The sequence below is a fragment of the Brachyhypopomus gauderio genome, chromosome 15 (assembly GCF_052324685.1).
Source record: "Brachyhypopomus gauderio isolate BG-103 chromosome 15, BGAUD_0.2, whole genome shotgun sequence".
NCBI lineage: Eukaryota > Metazoa > Chordata > Actinopteri > Gymnotiformes > Hypopomidae > Brachyhypopomus > Brachyhypopomus gauderio.
Genome location: NC_135225.1, coordinates 12855317 through 12867929, shown reverse-complemented (window position 1 = coordinate 12867929; position 12613 = coordinate 12855317). Strand labels below are relative to the sequence as shown.

General features: G+C 39.9%; 1 protein-coding gene across 1 annotated transcript; it reads left to right on the top strand.

Annotated features, from left to right (window-relative positions):
- Positions 1-266: 266 nt before the first annotated feature.
- On the top strand, positions 267-12202 carry LOC143476858 (putative E3 ubiquitin-protein ligase HERC4). Its single transcript, XM_076975246.1, has 24 exons — positions 267-560; positions 631-745; positions 832-908; positions 3014-3235; positions 3501-3592; positions 3703-3833; positions 4400-4527; positions 4720-4793; positions 5043-5173; positions 5488-5547; positions 5648-5753; positions 6254-6446; positions 6544-6707; positions 6781-6855; positions 6943-7038; positions 7121-7204; positions 7289-7387; positions 7620-7757; positions 9127-9293; positions 9409-9472; positions 9576-9646; positions 9778-9961; positions 10134-10236; positions 10443-12202. The coding sequence occupies exons 1-24, from the start codon at positions 344-346 to the stop codon at positions 10652-10654; spliced, it is 3003 nt and encodes a 1000-aa protein (XP_076831361.1). The 5' UTR covers positions 267-343; the 3' UTR covers positions 10655-12202.
- The last annotated feature ends 411 nt before the right edge of the window (positions 12203-12613 follow it).

Genomic DNA, 12613 nt, shown 5'->3' with positions numbered 1-12613 from the left:
GAATTGCATAACAGGTATCTATCGCATACACCATCTGATTTCTTTAAATAACGAGCCCATTCTTTCGTGAATGTCTGGCGAATATAGAACGTTGAACCAACTTTACCGCGGTCATTTGGCCCGCGGGCATTGGGTTTGACATCCCAAATAGAGTGAAGAAGTAAACTTTCGTTTTGGCGGAACCCGATAAGTCAGTTTACTATGAACGATAACTTTCGTTTTCGTTTCACACTTCTCTCAGCTACACGTCACCAACACGACGACAACAATAACACTCCCTCCCTCCCTGAATGTCCTGAGAACTGGCGCACCGACCAACACTAAAACTCTCACACTTTCCAGTATGCTGTGTTACTGGGGAGAAGACGTAACAGCGGGCTTTGGCTTAATAAAACCTGATAGCGTGAATAATTCGACATCTGGAATTAGCTTCTTTTATCCAAAATCAAGAATTAGGGATGTGTCTCATGGAAAGAGGCGTATTGGATTCGTCCATGGCAATGGAAATGTATCCGTAATGAAACTACATATTGACGGCACTGCGACGTGTGGCAAACTAAGTATGTGTAACAAATACAGAGGAATTATGTACTGTCCACGTCGATCTGAACATTTATTTTACTTTCTTAGAGAGCTTACCCTTGAAGCAAGACAAGATCCGCTTGATTAGCTGTGGAGAAGAGCACGCGATTCTTCTTGCTTATGGAGGCAACGTTCTTTTTATGGACATAAATAATGTTTGCAGGTAAGTCTTAATGATGTCTTAATTATCGTGATTAATTAAACACCATGAAAGAGTTAGTTGTATTACTAATAACTTTTTCTCCCCAGGCCCATCAAAGGCCTCTGTGGCAAAAATGTAATTCAGGTTTCATGTGGAGACCAGCACTCTGTGGCATTAACCAAAGGTACTTACATCACTTAAATTTAAATGTTTATAAAACAATTAACTTCAAACATAAGCTTTTCTGGTCTATAACTAACCTGGCTAGGACACATGTGCATGTAAACAGATTAAATGGAACAAGTTGCACAAACATCTGTGTAGTTTTGATTTGGCTCAGTGAGGATTAAAGTTGGGCTCTCTGAAAGACTTCCAACAGTCAAAGTCAAAAAAGTCAAAGTGAACTTTATTGTCATTCAGACTTTACACAAGTGCACAGCTGAATGAGATTGTGTTTCTCCAAACTCCAGTGTTAAAGCACCGGAACCCAGAGCGGCCGCTGCAATTACTGTGCCGCCGGTTACGGAGAATGGGAGAGAAACATGGAGAGATAACATTTGGGAGGAGACAAAAAAATATGACCACAGATTATTCTCACAAACAGGACAACAGTCTGTGTGCATGCAAAAAATCTCCATTGCACATACAGGCATTGATAACACAGACAGTAAGCAGTGAGAGGCGTGATTCATTCAGATGGGGAGCCAGAAGCCTGGCACAGAGTTTTTGTATCAAAGTTCACGGTGGAAGGTGAGAGCCATCTCTGACAGTCTCTGTGTGGGGGTAGGAGCAGGTAACCAAGACGACGATCTTCTGGGAGAGATTTGTTTGGGCGCCAATGCAGATAAGAAGAATGAAGAATTTAGCAAGGAGCTCGTCCTTGAGTGTTTGAGCACACAAACTCCTCTTAAGTCAGCGGTCTCCCAACTGATCCAACTTCACACGTAGAGCATTGATTCCATCCACGATCGGCCCCAAGCTTTTACCAACAGTCACAGTCTGTGTTCTGACCAGTGACTGTATATATAATGGACGGTACGTCGCCGTTGACTCCCATTGTGAACTTTTGAAGCCACCAAGATGGCCGCACGGACACCGCCATCTTGGATGCGCTTGCGCAATAGATGAAAATTGGAGCCAGAGCATGCGCATTAGAACCGGTAGGCAGGACAGTATCTCCGCCAGAGACCGTATCTCCGACCCAACATTCGTAAGGATACGACCACTAGTATAGACACTTTTGACGTTTTACAAAATAAACAAAGGTAAAAGGTTTTAATACTGCCGTCGAGAGTTTTGATAGAGTTTTGCTGTTGAGCGCGTTCACGTTTGAGCGTCTGGTATTAGATGTCAACCAACGCAGCTGTCAATCACCTTATTGCCACACCCCTTTAAATAACACTTAATAACTTCTATAAAATCTGTTTATTGTAGAGAAAAACACTGGGAGAGATACTAACGCAATGGGGTATTATAGAATTGACAAAATATAATTGCTCAAAAAATGTATTTTACGTGTAATAAAAATTTTAAGTTTCTCGTCCGGCCCGTTCACTTAAATGGGAATGGGTGGGGTTCCGACAGCTCTACATTTACGGCATTTGGCAGACGCCCTTATCCAGAGCGACTTAGATTTTTATCTCAATTTTATACAAGTGAGCAATTGAGGGTTAAGGACCTTGCTCAGGGGAACCTCAGTTATGGCCTCAGGTCTGGGAATCGAACCCACGACCCTCCGGTCACAAGACCAGTTCCCTAACCACCAGGCCATGATAGCTCTACCCACCACATCAATCATGTTGGGCACTTGGTGTAGGCATTTAATAACTGACCCCATTCTATAAATTTTCCGATACACCAGGGCAATGCCTAATCCAATCAGCAGAGCCACAGTGATCAAAGTTCCAAATAAGAACACGTCCTCAACATCTTCCAGGGAGAGAGGCGCAAGACACAAACAACGCCAGGTCCCCCATGAGTCATGCACATATCCAGATGAGAACGTACCATCCGGGCAATGCGGGTTCTCCCGCACCATGACTCCTCATGGAAAAAATAGTGTCAATTGCGTTGAGACCACCTGATCAAATCAATTTTCTTGTTAAAATTCGAAGAGCAACGTCAAAGTGTACATATTGTCTTGCTTTGTACTAATATGATGAACGCTTTGAATGTGGGTCAAAACGTAATGTGAAAAGTAAGAGGTTTTTCTGTGGCATAGCACTGTTTTCTTGACAGCAGTGCACAGAGTCCACCTGGACATGCAGTTTCTTTTTTCCTCCTTGGTAGATGGGCAGCTGTTCACGTGGGGCCAGAACTCCAGCGGTCAGCTGGGTGTGGGGAAGGGAAAGTACAGCTCTCTCTCTCCTCAGCCCCTCAAGTCTCTGTGTGGGATCCCACTGGGTCAGATCAGCGCTGGAGGAGACAACAGCTTCGCCCTGTCTCTCTCTGGAGCCGTGTTCGGCTGGGGCAGGAACAATGCCGGCCAGCTGGGCCTGGGAGACCGTAATGGTGAGCCATCGCTCAGAATTTACTGAAAAGGGGCACAGATTTTGAGATACTGGGTTTGATTAAGTAATTGTTGCATTCTTGCAGTCTGTAGTCTAGCTTTCTACATTTGTCCCAGAATGCAGATCAGTTGCTAAATATCTGGATATTAAAAGGCAAAAAAACTCCAGGCTGTAAGGACACACAGTTGCTCACACTCTTTTTGAGACAATGCACTAACCCAGCATATGTAAAACTTTTTAAATTACTTATTTGCATCTCATCATAGACAGGTACATTCCAACCTGGGTGAATAATCTGAGTCACAAGAAAACGGCCTTCATCTCATGTGGAGAGGAACACACTGCCACTTTATCAAAGGTTTCATGCAGCTGCTTTTTCCGTACCAGACACTGTGTGCCGAACATGCTTTACTACAGTAAATTAATGTTCAATTTGTATTTTTTAACTTTTTATTTGATTTTTTAAAGGGAGGAACTGTTTTCACATTTGGATCGGGTTGTTATGGACAGCTTGGACATAACTCATTCAGAGATGAACTTCGACCCCGTGTGGTTGGTGAGCTCTGGGGATTAGCGGTGTTGCAGATCACCTGTGGAAGGTAGACTTTGGTTCTTTACATATGACATAATTAACATTCCACTGTGTATACTGCAAATACATGCAGACAGATGATTAACAATATGTGATTATTGTATGTTATAAACCATGTGTTTGATTTGAGTATAAGCAACATGGTAGGATTTTGAAATATTAATTGCAACAGAATTATAGTGTATAATATTCATTGTAAAGTAAAAGTATAGCTCTGTGAATCTACACTGAAACATGATTATGAAGTTTATGTAAAGAATGTAAACTTTAATTCAAGGACTATTACATCTGGTTGACAGTGCCTATCACTTGAAATATCAGAGGAATTAACATAATTTCATGGGACGATAGGTTTTGGCCAGCTGTCAGTCATTTCATCCTTGGGTTATGAAGAGGAGATTTAATTAAGAAAACTGGAATTGTTTATGGATGTGGATGTAGAGTATCAACAGGCTATTGCAAAGTTGAAAAATCAGGCACTGTCACGATGGTTCCTTTAAATGGAAGACTGGTAAAAAGAGCTGTGATTCATGTCTAATAATGAAGTGTTTATTATTCACATATGAATTAAAGACATCACACTCTTGCATTGGTTGGATCGTCAAAAATGATCTACTCCTTCGGATGTGGAGAGCAAAGACAGCTGGGAAACAGGCAGCGGATCAATCAGTGTGTGCCAATTCCTGTATGTCTGCCAGTAGGTAATTACCAATCTCCAGTACACTTATTTATTTTCTTCTTCTATATTTAATTAAATGTATTACATAAATAAATGTTACATAAATAATTGATCTAAATACATGTTATATAGATATGTTACATGTGTTAAATAAATGCATGTTACAATTGCAGAAATTGTTATTTTTTTAATTGTCACTTTTAATATCGCACAGAGGCAAGTCAACACCATGAAATTGAGAGCATCATTGCCGGTGGGAACCACTCCTTTGTCTTGTGCTCTCTGCAGGTAAGATATGGAAGAGGGTTTCGACTCACTTCTGGATCCCCACTGCCCTACAGTTTCAGGTTTTCCCGCTCGTGATAATAAGCATAGGATTTCAATTTCATGCCCCTCCTACATCAGGTGTTCCTGACCAGGCAAAACATGCATATGTGCAGGGCAGTGGGATCCCAGGACTGGAGATAGGGTACGATTAATCAAATGAAGGAATGATTGTGCATTGACTGTAAGAAATGTTTGTACTTCTCTTTCTAGGAAAATAGCACAGTCAATCCAGAGCCACACCCAAGAAAGGGGATTGTGACATTAGGGGAGAGAATGATTGACAGATGGGTGAATGAAAGTGACTCAGAACATAGTGGAGGACAGTGGAGGGCCACCAAGAAGTGAGCAATTACACAAAATTGTTATGCAAAAGCTCCCATAGTAATACACGAGAATGAATACATAGTAATACACGAAAATGAATACATAGTAATACACGAGAATTAATACATAGTAATACATAATTAATATATAGTAATACATGAGAATTAATATGTAGCAATACATGAGAATGAACACATGAATACTGTATTTAAAAGTATTATTCACCAATGTAGCATTTTTATTTATAAATGCATTACTTTTGACGCTATGCTTTTTACGTTATGCTCATTATGATTCATTATTGTGGGCTGATTTGTGTTCCATCTTGTAGGGAAATAAGGACAGTGTTCTCATCTGCAGCATGTTTGAATGGAAGCTTCATTAATAAAAGGTTACTCGATCATGTTTAATTCATTAATCACTTAATTCAAACGCTTTAAATTTGCAACTTGAATGATAATTGACTCCTGCCAATCTCCTTTTGCGTGTAGTTGTGATGGCCATTATGAAACTTCCACAAACATCTCTGGTGTGGATTTGGAATCAGTGAGAAATGCTTTTGAGAAGATAGCAAATAAGGAAAAGGTGTTGCTGGAGGTACAACACAATAAAGTTACACAACAGCTCATATCCAAAAACCAGCCAGAAGACCTTAAGGGTGCTTGAGCCTTATAGGTAGCTTCTTCAATATCCTTATTACTATAGCAACATGCTTCTTCACTCTCCAAAAGCCAGCAGTAATTAAGCAGGCTTAAGGGTTAGCCTCTGTGTAAACAGTTACATTATCAGTAACACTGTGACTCGATTAAGAATTTAAAGGAGTACCCATAAAAGAATGTAATGACACATTATTGAATGGATATTTTTACCAAAAAATGTAAGAATGGCAAACAATTAATGAAAGTTAGCCTGGTCATACATACTGTTTGATCAAACCATCTCATTAGAGCCATTACTCCTATGCTAGCTCCAGAGTTTTTTTAGGAAAAGCATGGAAAACACACATTATTTTGATTTCAAAATAGTTGCATTACTATGCTGTCCTGCACTGTGACTGCAGTTTGGGCTGCAGTCGTCTGATGCTGTGTTTCTTTCAGGTGCAGAAGGCGGTGGAGAAGAGTCTGCTGCCCTCTCTGGGCTCCACTACAGCTGGTGTGGAGGCTCTGAGGATCTACCTCATCCTGCCCGAACTCCTCAGAGTGCTCAACAAACAGCATAGTGAGACACAGCTCACTATGGAGGTGGCCTCTGCTATTTTGAAACTGAATCATCCTATGCTCGTGGTTTTGGGTGAGCTCTTTGGTGACATTATGTTATTTAAGTTTCTGTATTGACTATGGAAGAAGATGAGCTGAATCCATGCCTTTATATTTTGGTATGTTTTCAGAGAACTACTGGTCTGAACTCCCTGACCGCTTCCTTAAAACCTTGGTGGAGCTATTTCGCAATGTGTCGGCAAACATTATATCTCAGATGACCAATCAGAGACGAGGAGAATTCACAGACAGATCTCTAAAGAAATCTGTGAAAGTCCTCCAGATGGTCCACAAGGTAATTATATTGTGAACAGCTATGAAGTGAATGCATGTCAGGAAAATATTTTTATATTTACTTCTATCTGTAGGTGGTCTCCTTCAGACAAAGTGAAATCACATCGAGAGATTTTGTCATCCATGAAATAAATGATCTATTTGACATGGTGAGTACTGTGAATGTTCGAATGCAGAAATCATGCAAACAACTAATAGGGTATTGTCCTCTAAACCATTTTCCCCTTGAACCACAGTTGCACACTATTAACGATGACCTGAATGCTGTTAACCAGGGGTTTGACTGGATTACAGATCCTTCTGAATTGTTTGCAACTAAACTGTACCTACAGGTGAGTACCCTGCACAATGTGAAAAAGACAAAGATTTCAGCTCAAATAATAAGCCATGTACCATTCATTTTCTTTGCTGCAGGACACCTTACACCATCTGAACTCAAGTCCATGCATTTTTAACCTGGAGGCCAAGTGCAACATGCTAAATCTCAGACCAGTATTGGTACGTAGCTCCTCTGGCTGGGTTCATTGAGGACCTATGTGAGCTTGTTTTTTCCTTTATTGGCATTTGTCATTCTAATTGCAGGGGCTGTTCAGGCTGGTGCTAAGACGTACTGCACTCTTGGAGGACTGCTTTAGTCAGCTGAGAGGTGCCAGTGAGCATCATCTGAAGCTCGGCCTGCAGGTACAATCAGCTCATTTTGATGCTGCATTAAATGCAGGCTCTTCATATGGCGTCCTTGGCACAATAACATTTAGTGTTTTTTCTAAAGTACCTGACCAAATTAGTTATCACTGTATTTATAAGGAGAATTAGTTATTACGGGTAGACGTGTTGAATGTAATTAATCTTCAGTCACAAATGTTTGTTGTACAAATAGTTGCGGTAACATTAAATTCATTACTGATTTGTGTAGGTTGTCTACAGTGAAAAATTTGAACAGTCAGACGTTAATAAGAGGGACTTCTTTCACAATGCGTTTAAGATGTTGCCGGAGCAATCTTCTGAAATGTTCATGTACAGTGACACAAAAGCACTATGGTTTCCTTCTGAGGTAAGGCAAATTAATCATGATTAATTTATGTGCACATAATGATGTGCACATTATGTTCCACTTACAGTGTTTATTATAATTACAGTGTCTGGTAAAAGTTTGCCCTCTGTGTCTTGAGGATAGAAAAGTGTGGTGCTGAGCAAGGTTATAATAGTTTTGGATTTTTCATTATAGTTTAGTTTTTATTTCATTGTTTCACTTTTTTTCTAATTCAGTTAGTTTTAATTAGTTTTTAGAGCATGTTTGCTAGTTTTTATTAGTTGTAATAATTTTTTTAAAGCTTAGTTTTAGTTTAGTTTTCATTAGTTCTAGTATTAGTTTTAGTTTTTTTTATACTTATACTTGGGTATACTTTGGGTTATTTGTCAGGTGCAGGATTCAAAAAGTCCAAAGTAAATATTGTGTAATAAAAACTCATCAAAAGATACCATTTTAAAAAATGCATTCAATTACTGTTGAACAACTAAAAGTCCACAAGATAGAAGCCTTAAGTGCAAAATGTGTAATATTGCTGCTGAAAATTGCCAGACCGGACACGAACATAGGAGCGTAACCCTATTTTGGTTCGCGTGAAAAGCCAAACTTTTTGAAGGCAATCGAGTAACACAGTCGGTGTTGACATTGAGTCTCAACACATTAACTAGTGCATCCACCCGCTTGCGGTTTTTCTGCATTAACTAACCAGCAGCTATTTAATCACTGGTGAAAACGGTCCATTACGGTTCTCCTTCCCGGTGCTACCTAGCCGGGATGGTGCTTCTCTTTCGGCGGAGCTACTTAAGAGTCTTGTCAAGGTACTGACAGTTAGCCCTCTTGTGTGAACTTTGAGATTCGTGGGGGTTTTCCTCTTGAGAACTACTCCATATATTTTATCACCTGTTTCCACTACAAGACATGTAGTCTTTCTCGTAGTCATATTTAAAAAATCCCATACAGGACTCGCCGTTTTATCCCACCTTTGTTGTCATAATTGTGCAGGCTAGCATAGCGAGCAGGAGCTCTAAACAAGAGACGTGACGGACCAAGAGGTGCCGTACGCTTCTGTCAGCTAATATAAAACTTCTAGTGAAAAAAATCGATCTCATATCAGTTCACAAGACTTATAAATAAACTGACAAACACGAAAACGAAGGGTATCCTATCTATAATTTCAGTACGTTTTAGTTAGTTTTCTAAACATGTAATATAGTTAGTTATCGTTTTTTTCTTTTAATTACCGTTATTATTTATTTCAGTTAACGAAAATGTTTTTTCAATATTAGTTTTCGTTTTTTCGTTCGTTTTCCTTAACGATTATAACCTTGGTGCTGAGTGATAAGATGTTCCATGATCTCTTCTGATCTTGCACTTTGACCTCTTCTCTCAACAGCCCCGTTTGCAGGAAGAGACATACTTCCTGTTTGGAAATCTGTGTGGACTGGCCTTTTACAACCAAAGTAGAGTTGACCTTCCCTTTCCATTAGCATTGTTCAAGAAGCTTCTCAGCATCAAGCCCTGTCTTGAAGATCTGGCCGAGTTGAGTCCTGTTCTTGTAAAGTAAGTGGTGATAATAAAGTAATGGGACCCTCATCCTCATTCTCATTCAGTCTTTCAGTGTTGCCAGTTGGATAAGACCTGCTCCTTCAATCCCTGTGAACTGTTCTGTATTTAGGAGCTTACAGTACATACTGAGCTACAGTGATGAAGATGTCGCTAACATGGACATGAGTTTCACCGTGAGTGTTGGGTAGTCTACAAGGTTAATTGCTGTAAGTGCTGTAAAAGCTTTCCGACATTTAAATGTTACATTTTATAAATTTTTCCAACTAATATATGTAGATTACGTGGGACAACAAGGAGGTTGAACTAGATCCAAATGACCATGGAAAAGTAGTCACAAGCGCAAACAAGTGAGTTAATTATTCATGAAAATAAATTGAGATTACATTATAGATTATTTTTACTCTGGCCTTAAATCAAATAAAGGCCATAATTAAAAATAATGTCCATAATTTAAGAATTGCTGTTATTCGTTTGACAGAAAGGAGTTTGTGGATGCCTATGTGGATTATATCTTGAACAAGTCAGTGGAAAAGGTATTTGAGGAGTTCAGGAGGGGCTTCTACAAAGTGTGTGACCAGAATGTGGTGGAGTTTTTCCAGCCCGAGGAGCTGAGAGGAGTGCTGGTGGGCACGGAGGAGTACGACTGGGACACATTCAAGAAGGTGGGAAATACTCATGTGTGCTTAACACAATGGGAGAGTGATATGATGGCCTCTTGTGTACATTGGGAGGAGTATGACTGGGACACATTCTAGAAGGTGGGCATCCCTTATTTTATGTGTCCAGGGTAAACAAAATAGAGCGAATTCACATGTGTTTCTGTGTGTTTTGTAGAATACATCTTATGAAGGACAGTTCCATGCAGGACACCCAACCATTGTCTTGTTCTGGGAAGCTTTTGATGAACTGTTAGAAAAAGACAAGAAAGCTTTCCTCTGTGAGTCACTTCTTTCACTGTTGAAGTAACTATTTTTCTTTGTGACAATGAATAAACTAAATTTGTGAATAATGTATTCAAAAAGTAACTTGAATATAACCCAGAATTATAGTGTAGATTTTTATTTTCACATTGGACCGTAGGCTGTTATAGACATTTCATAAATAACATGTTCTTTCTTCATGTTCTGTTCTCTTGTTTCACAGTATTTGTAACAGGATATGACCGGGTTCCCATTCTGGGAATAGACCAGGTTAAGATGACGGTCCGCCCCATGTTCAACTCCACGCAGGATTACCTGCCACAGGCCTTGACCTGCCATGCCATCCTGGATCTGCCTATATACCAAACCAAAAAAATGCTCAGGACTAAACTCATTGAGGCCCTGCACCACAGGAGGGGCTTCTGGGAGGAGTAAAATGACAGGGCCTTAATGAACATATTATATCATATCAGATGTGCTGCTGTCCATAAATGCCAACTGTACTTTCATGTCTGCTATTTTAATGTCATTCTGAAGTAGACTAAACAAGTGGTAAATTTGAATTTGAACATATTTGTAGCCTCATGTACATATTTGTACAATTTAAAAGTCATTTAAATCAGAAAGATATAGTAATATAATATATATAAATCCCAAGTAAAGTGGGGAGAAAATAGAGATTTTCATGTCACATCTTCAAGGCAAGAAAAATCTAGGCAAAGTGCACTATTCCTTTTAAAAACCTACTGGAGAAGTCCCGGCACAGGAACTGATGCAGGCATGCACGCACGCACACACACACACACACACAGAGCACATGCACACCTGCTTTTGCACTCATTCATCCCAAAAGTGTGCAGTTTGTTTGAATACACATTAGTTAATTACTAAATATGTTTATTTCAGTTCAGGTTATGTTTGTCTTTTGATAGTTTCATCTCTTTGATGACACTTTGTTCAGACTCTCCCCCTCTCTCAGACCCGGTTCTAGACTGCTTTGATGGGGGGGGGGGGGGGGGCAGTAAAACATAATGGGTTGGCAGCCATTTTGAAAGACAGAACTATATTCAGGGCTTGATTTGAGGAGGGATGTGAGCAGATTCTAACCCCCCACCCCCTCCCCCCAAAAATCATGCATGTTAGGTTGATTGAACACTCTAGATTGCCCGTAGGTATGTGTGTTTGTGCTGGCCATGTGGTGGACTGGCGACCTGCCCATGGTGTACCCTGCCTTCGCCCGGAGATGCTGGGATTGGCTCCAGCATGCACATGACCCGAGTATCAAGATTAAGTGGTATAAATAATGGATGGATTGCCATTTTGCGTATTACATTTTCAATATGGCAGTATTACCTGTATAGCTAAACGTTTACGTTTCGACCAGGTATCGTTTATATGTAAAAAATAAGTAGCTGATGCACTTAAAATCTAAATGCATGTAGAGCCTTATTCAGTCCAGTCCAACCTAAAGAGATACTGTATACCACACCTCTTGTTTCTAGCTCAAACATACACTGTTCCAAAAATCCTAAAGTTGTTGTACAGTGTAAAGGTTTTGATATTGTCTTTAGACATAGATCATAGCCACCAGGGTTCATAAACAGCATTATTAATTTGTTCAGTGTACATGCAGAAAAACACAGGATGTTCTGTTTTAGAAGATAAGGTCTTTGAAGTTAGACATGCTGATCTCATGTTGGGTAAACAAGACGGATCCTGAAAAACTACTTGCAACATGTTTACAAAATGAGGAACTTTGAAGATAGGCAAGCAAACTCTGTAGAATGTACAAAATGATTCCATGTTTGGTATTAATAGAAGATTGTACACAGCATCGAGGGGCTCATGTTCTGCGTGGGACGGCAAAGAAGTAACAGCTCAGACTGTCAATTTTCAGATCCCAGTGAACAGAGTATGTTTGTACTGGTTCTGTGATGTCTCCAAATATATCTTTGCTAAATAAAATGTGAGCTTATGACCACGGTCTTCTGAGTCTTCTCCTTTGCATCAAACTAACGCGCCGACACTACGTGCAATCTGTGTTCATACATGTTCGATATGCTAGTAAAGCAAACCTGCTATCTAGCTGTCCAAAACGTTAGCCAACGGCTAACTGGCTATCTCACGAATTTAGCCACCTGCATTGCCTTAGTTAGGCAAATCAACAAATGTCTTCAAAAATTTTCGTTATGGCAAATTACAATTAATCAATATGTTTAACGTTTCATGAATGCTGAATAAAGCACAGCCGTTTCTCTCAGGAAGATTGAAAGCTGTTGACGTTCTCGCATGTCATCAATAGCAATAGCGATTTGCTATACATTTTGCCACCTTCGATGGAGTGCGTTTAATTACAATGTGGTGGTGATGTACTATTTTAAGTCGCCTATATTA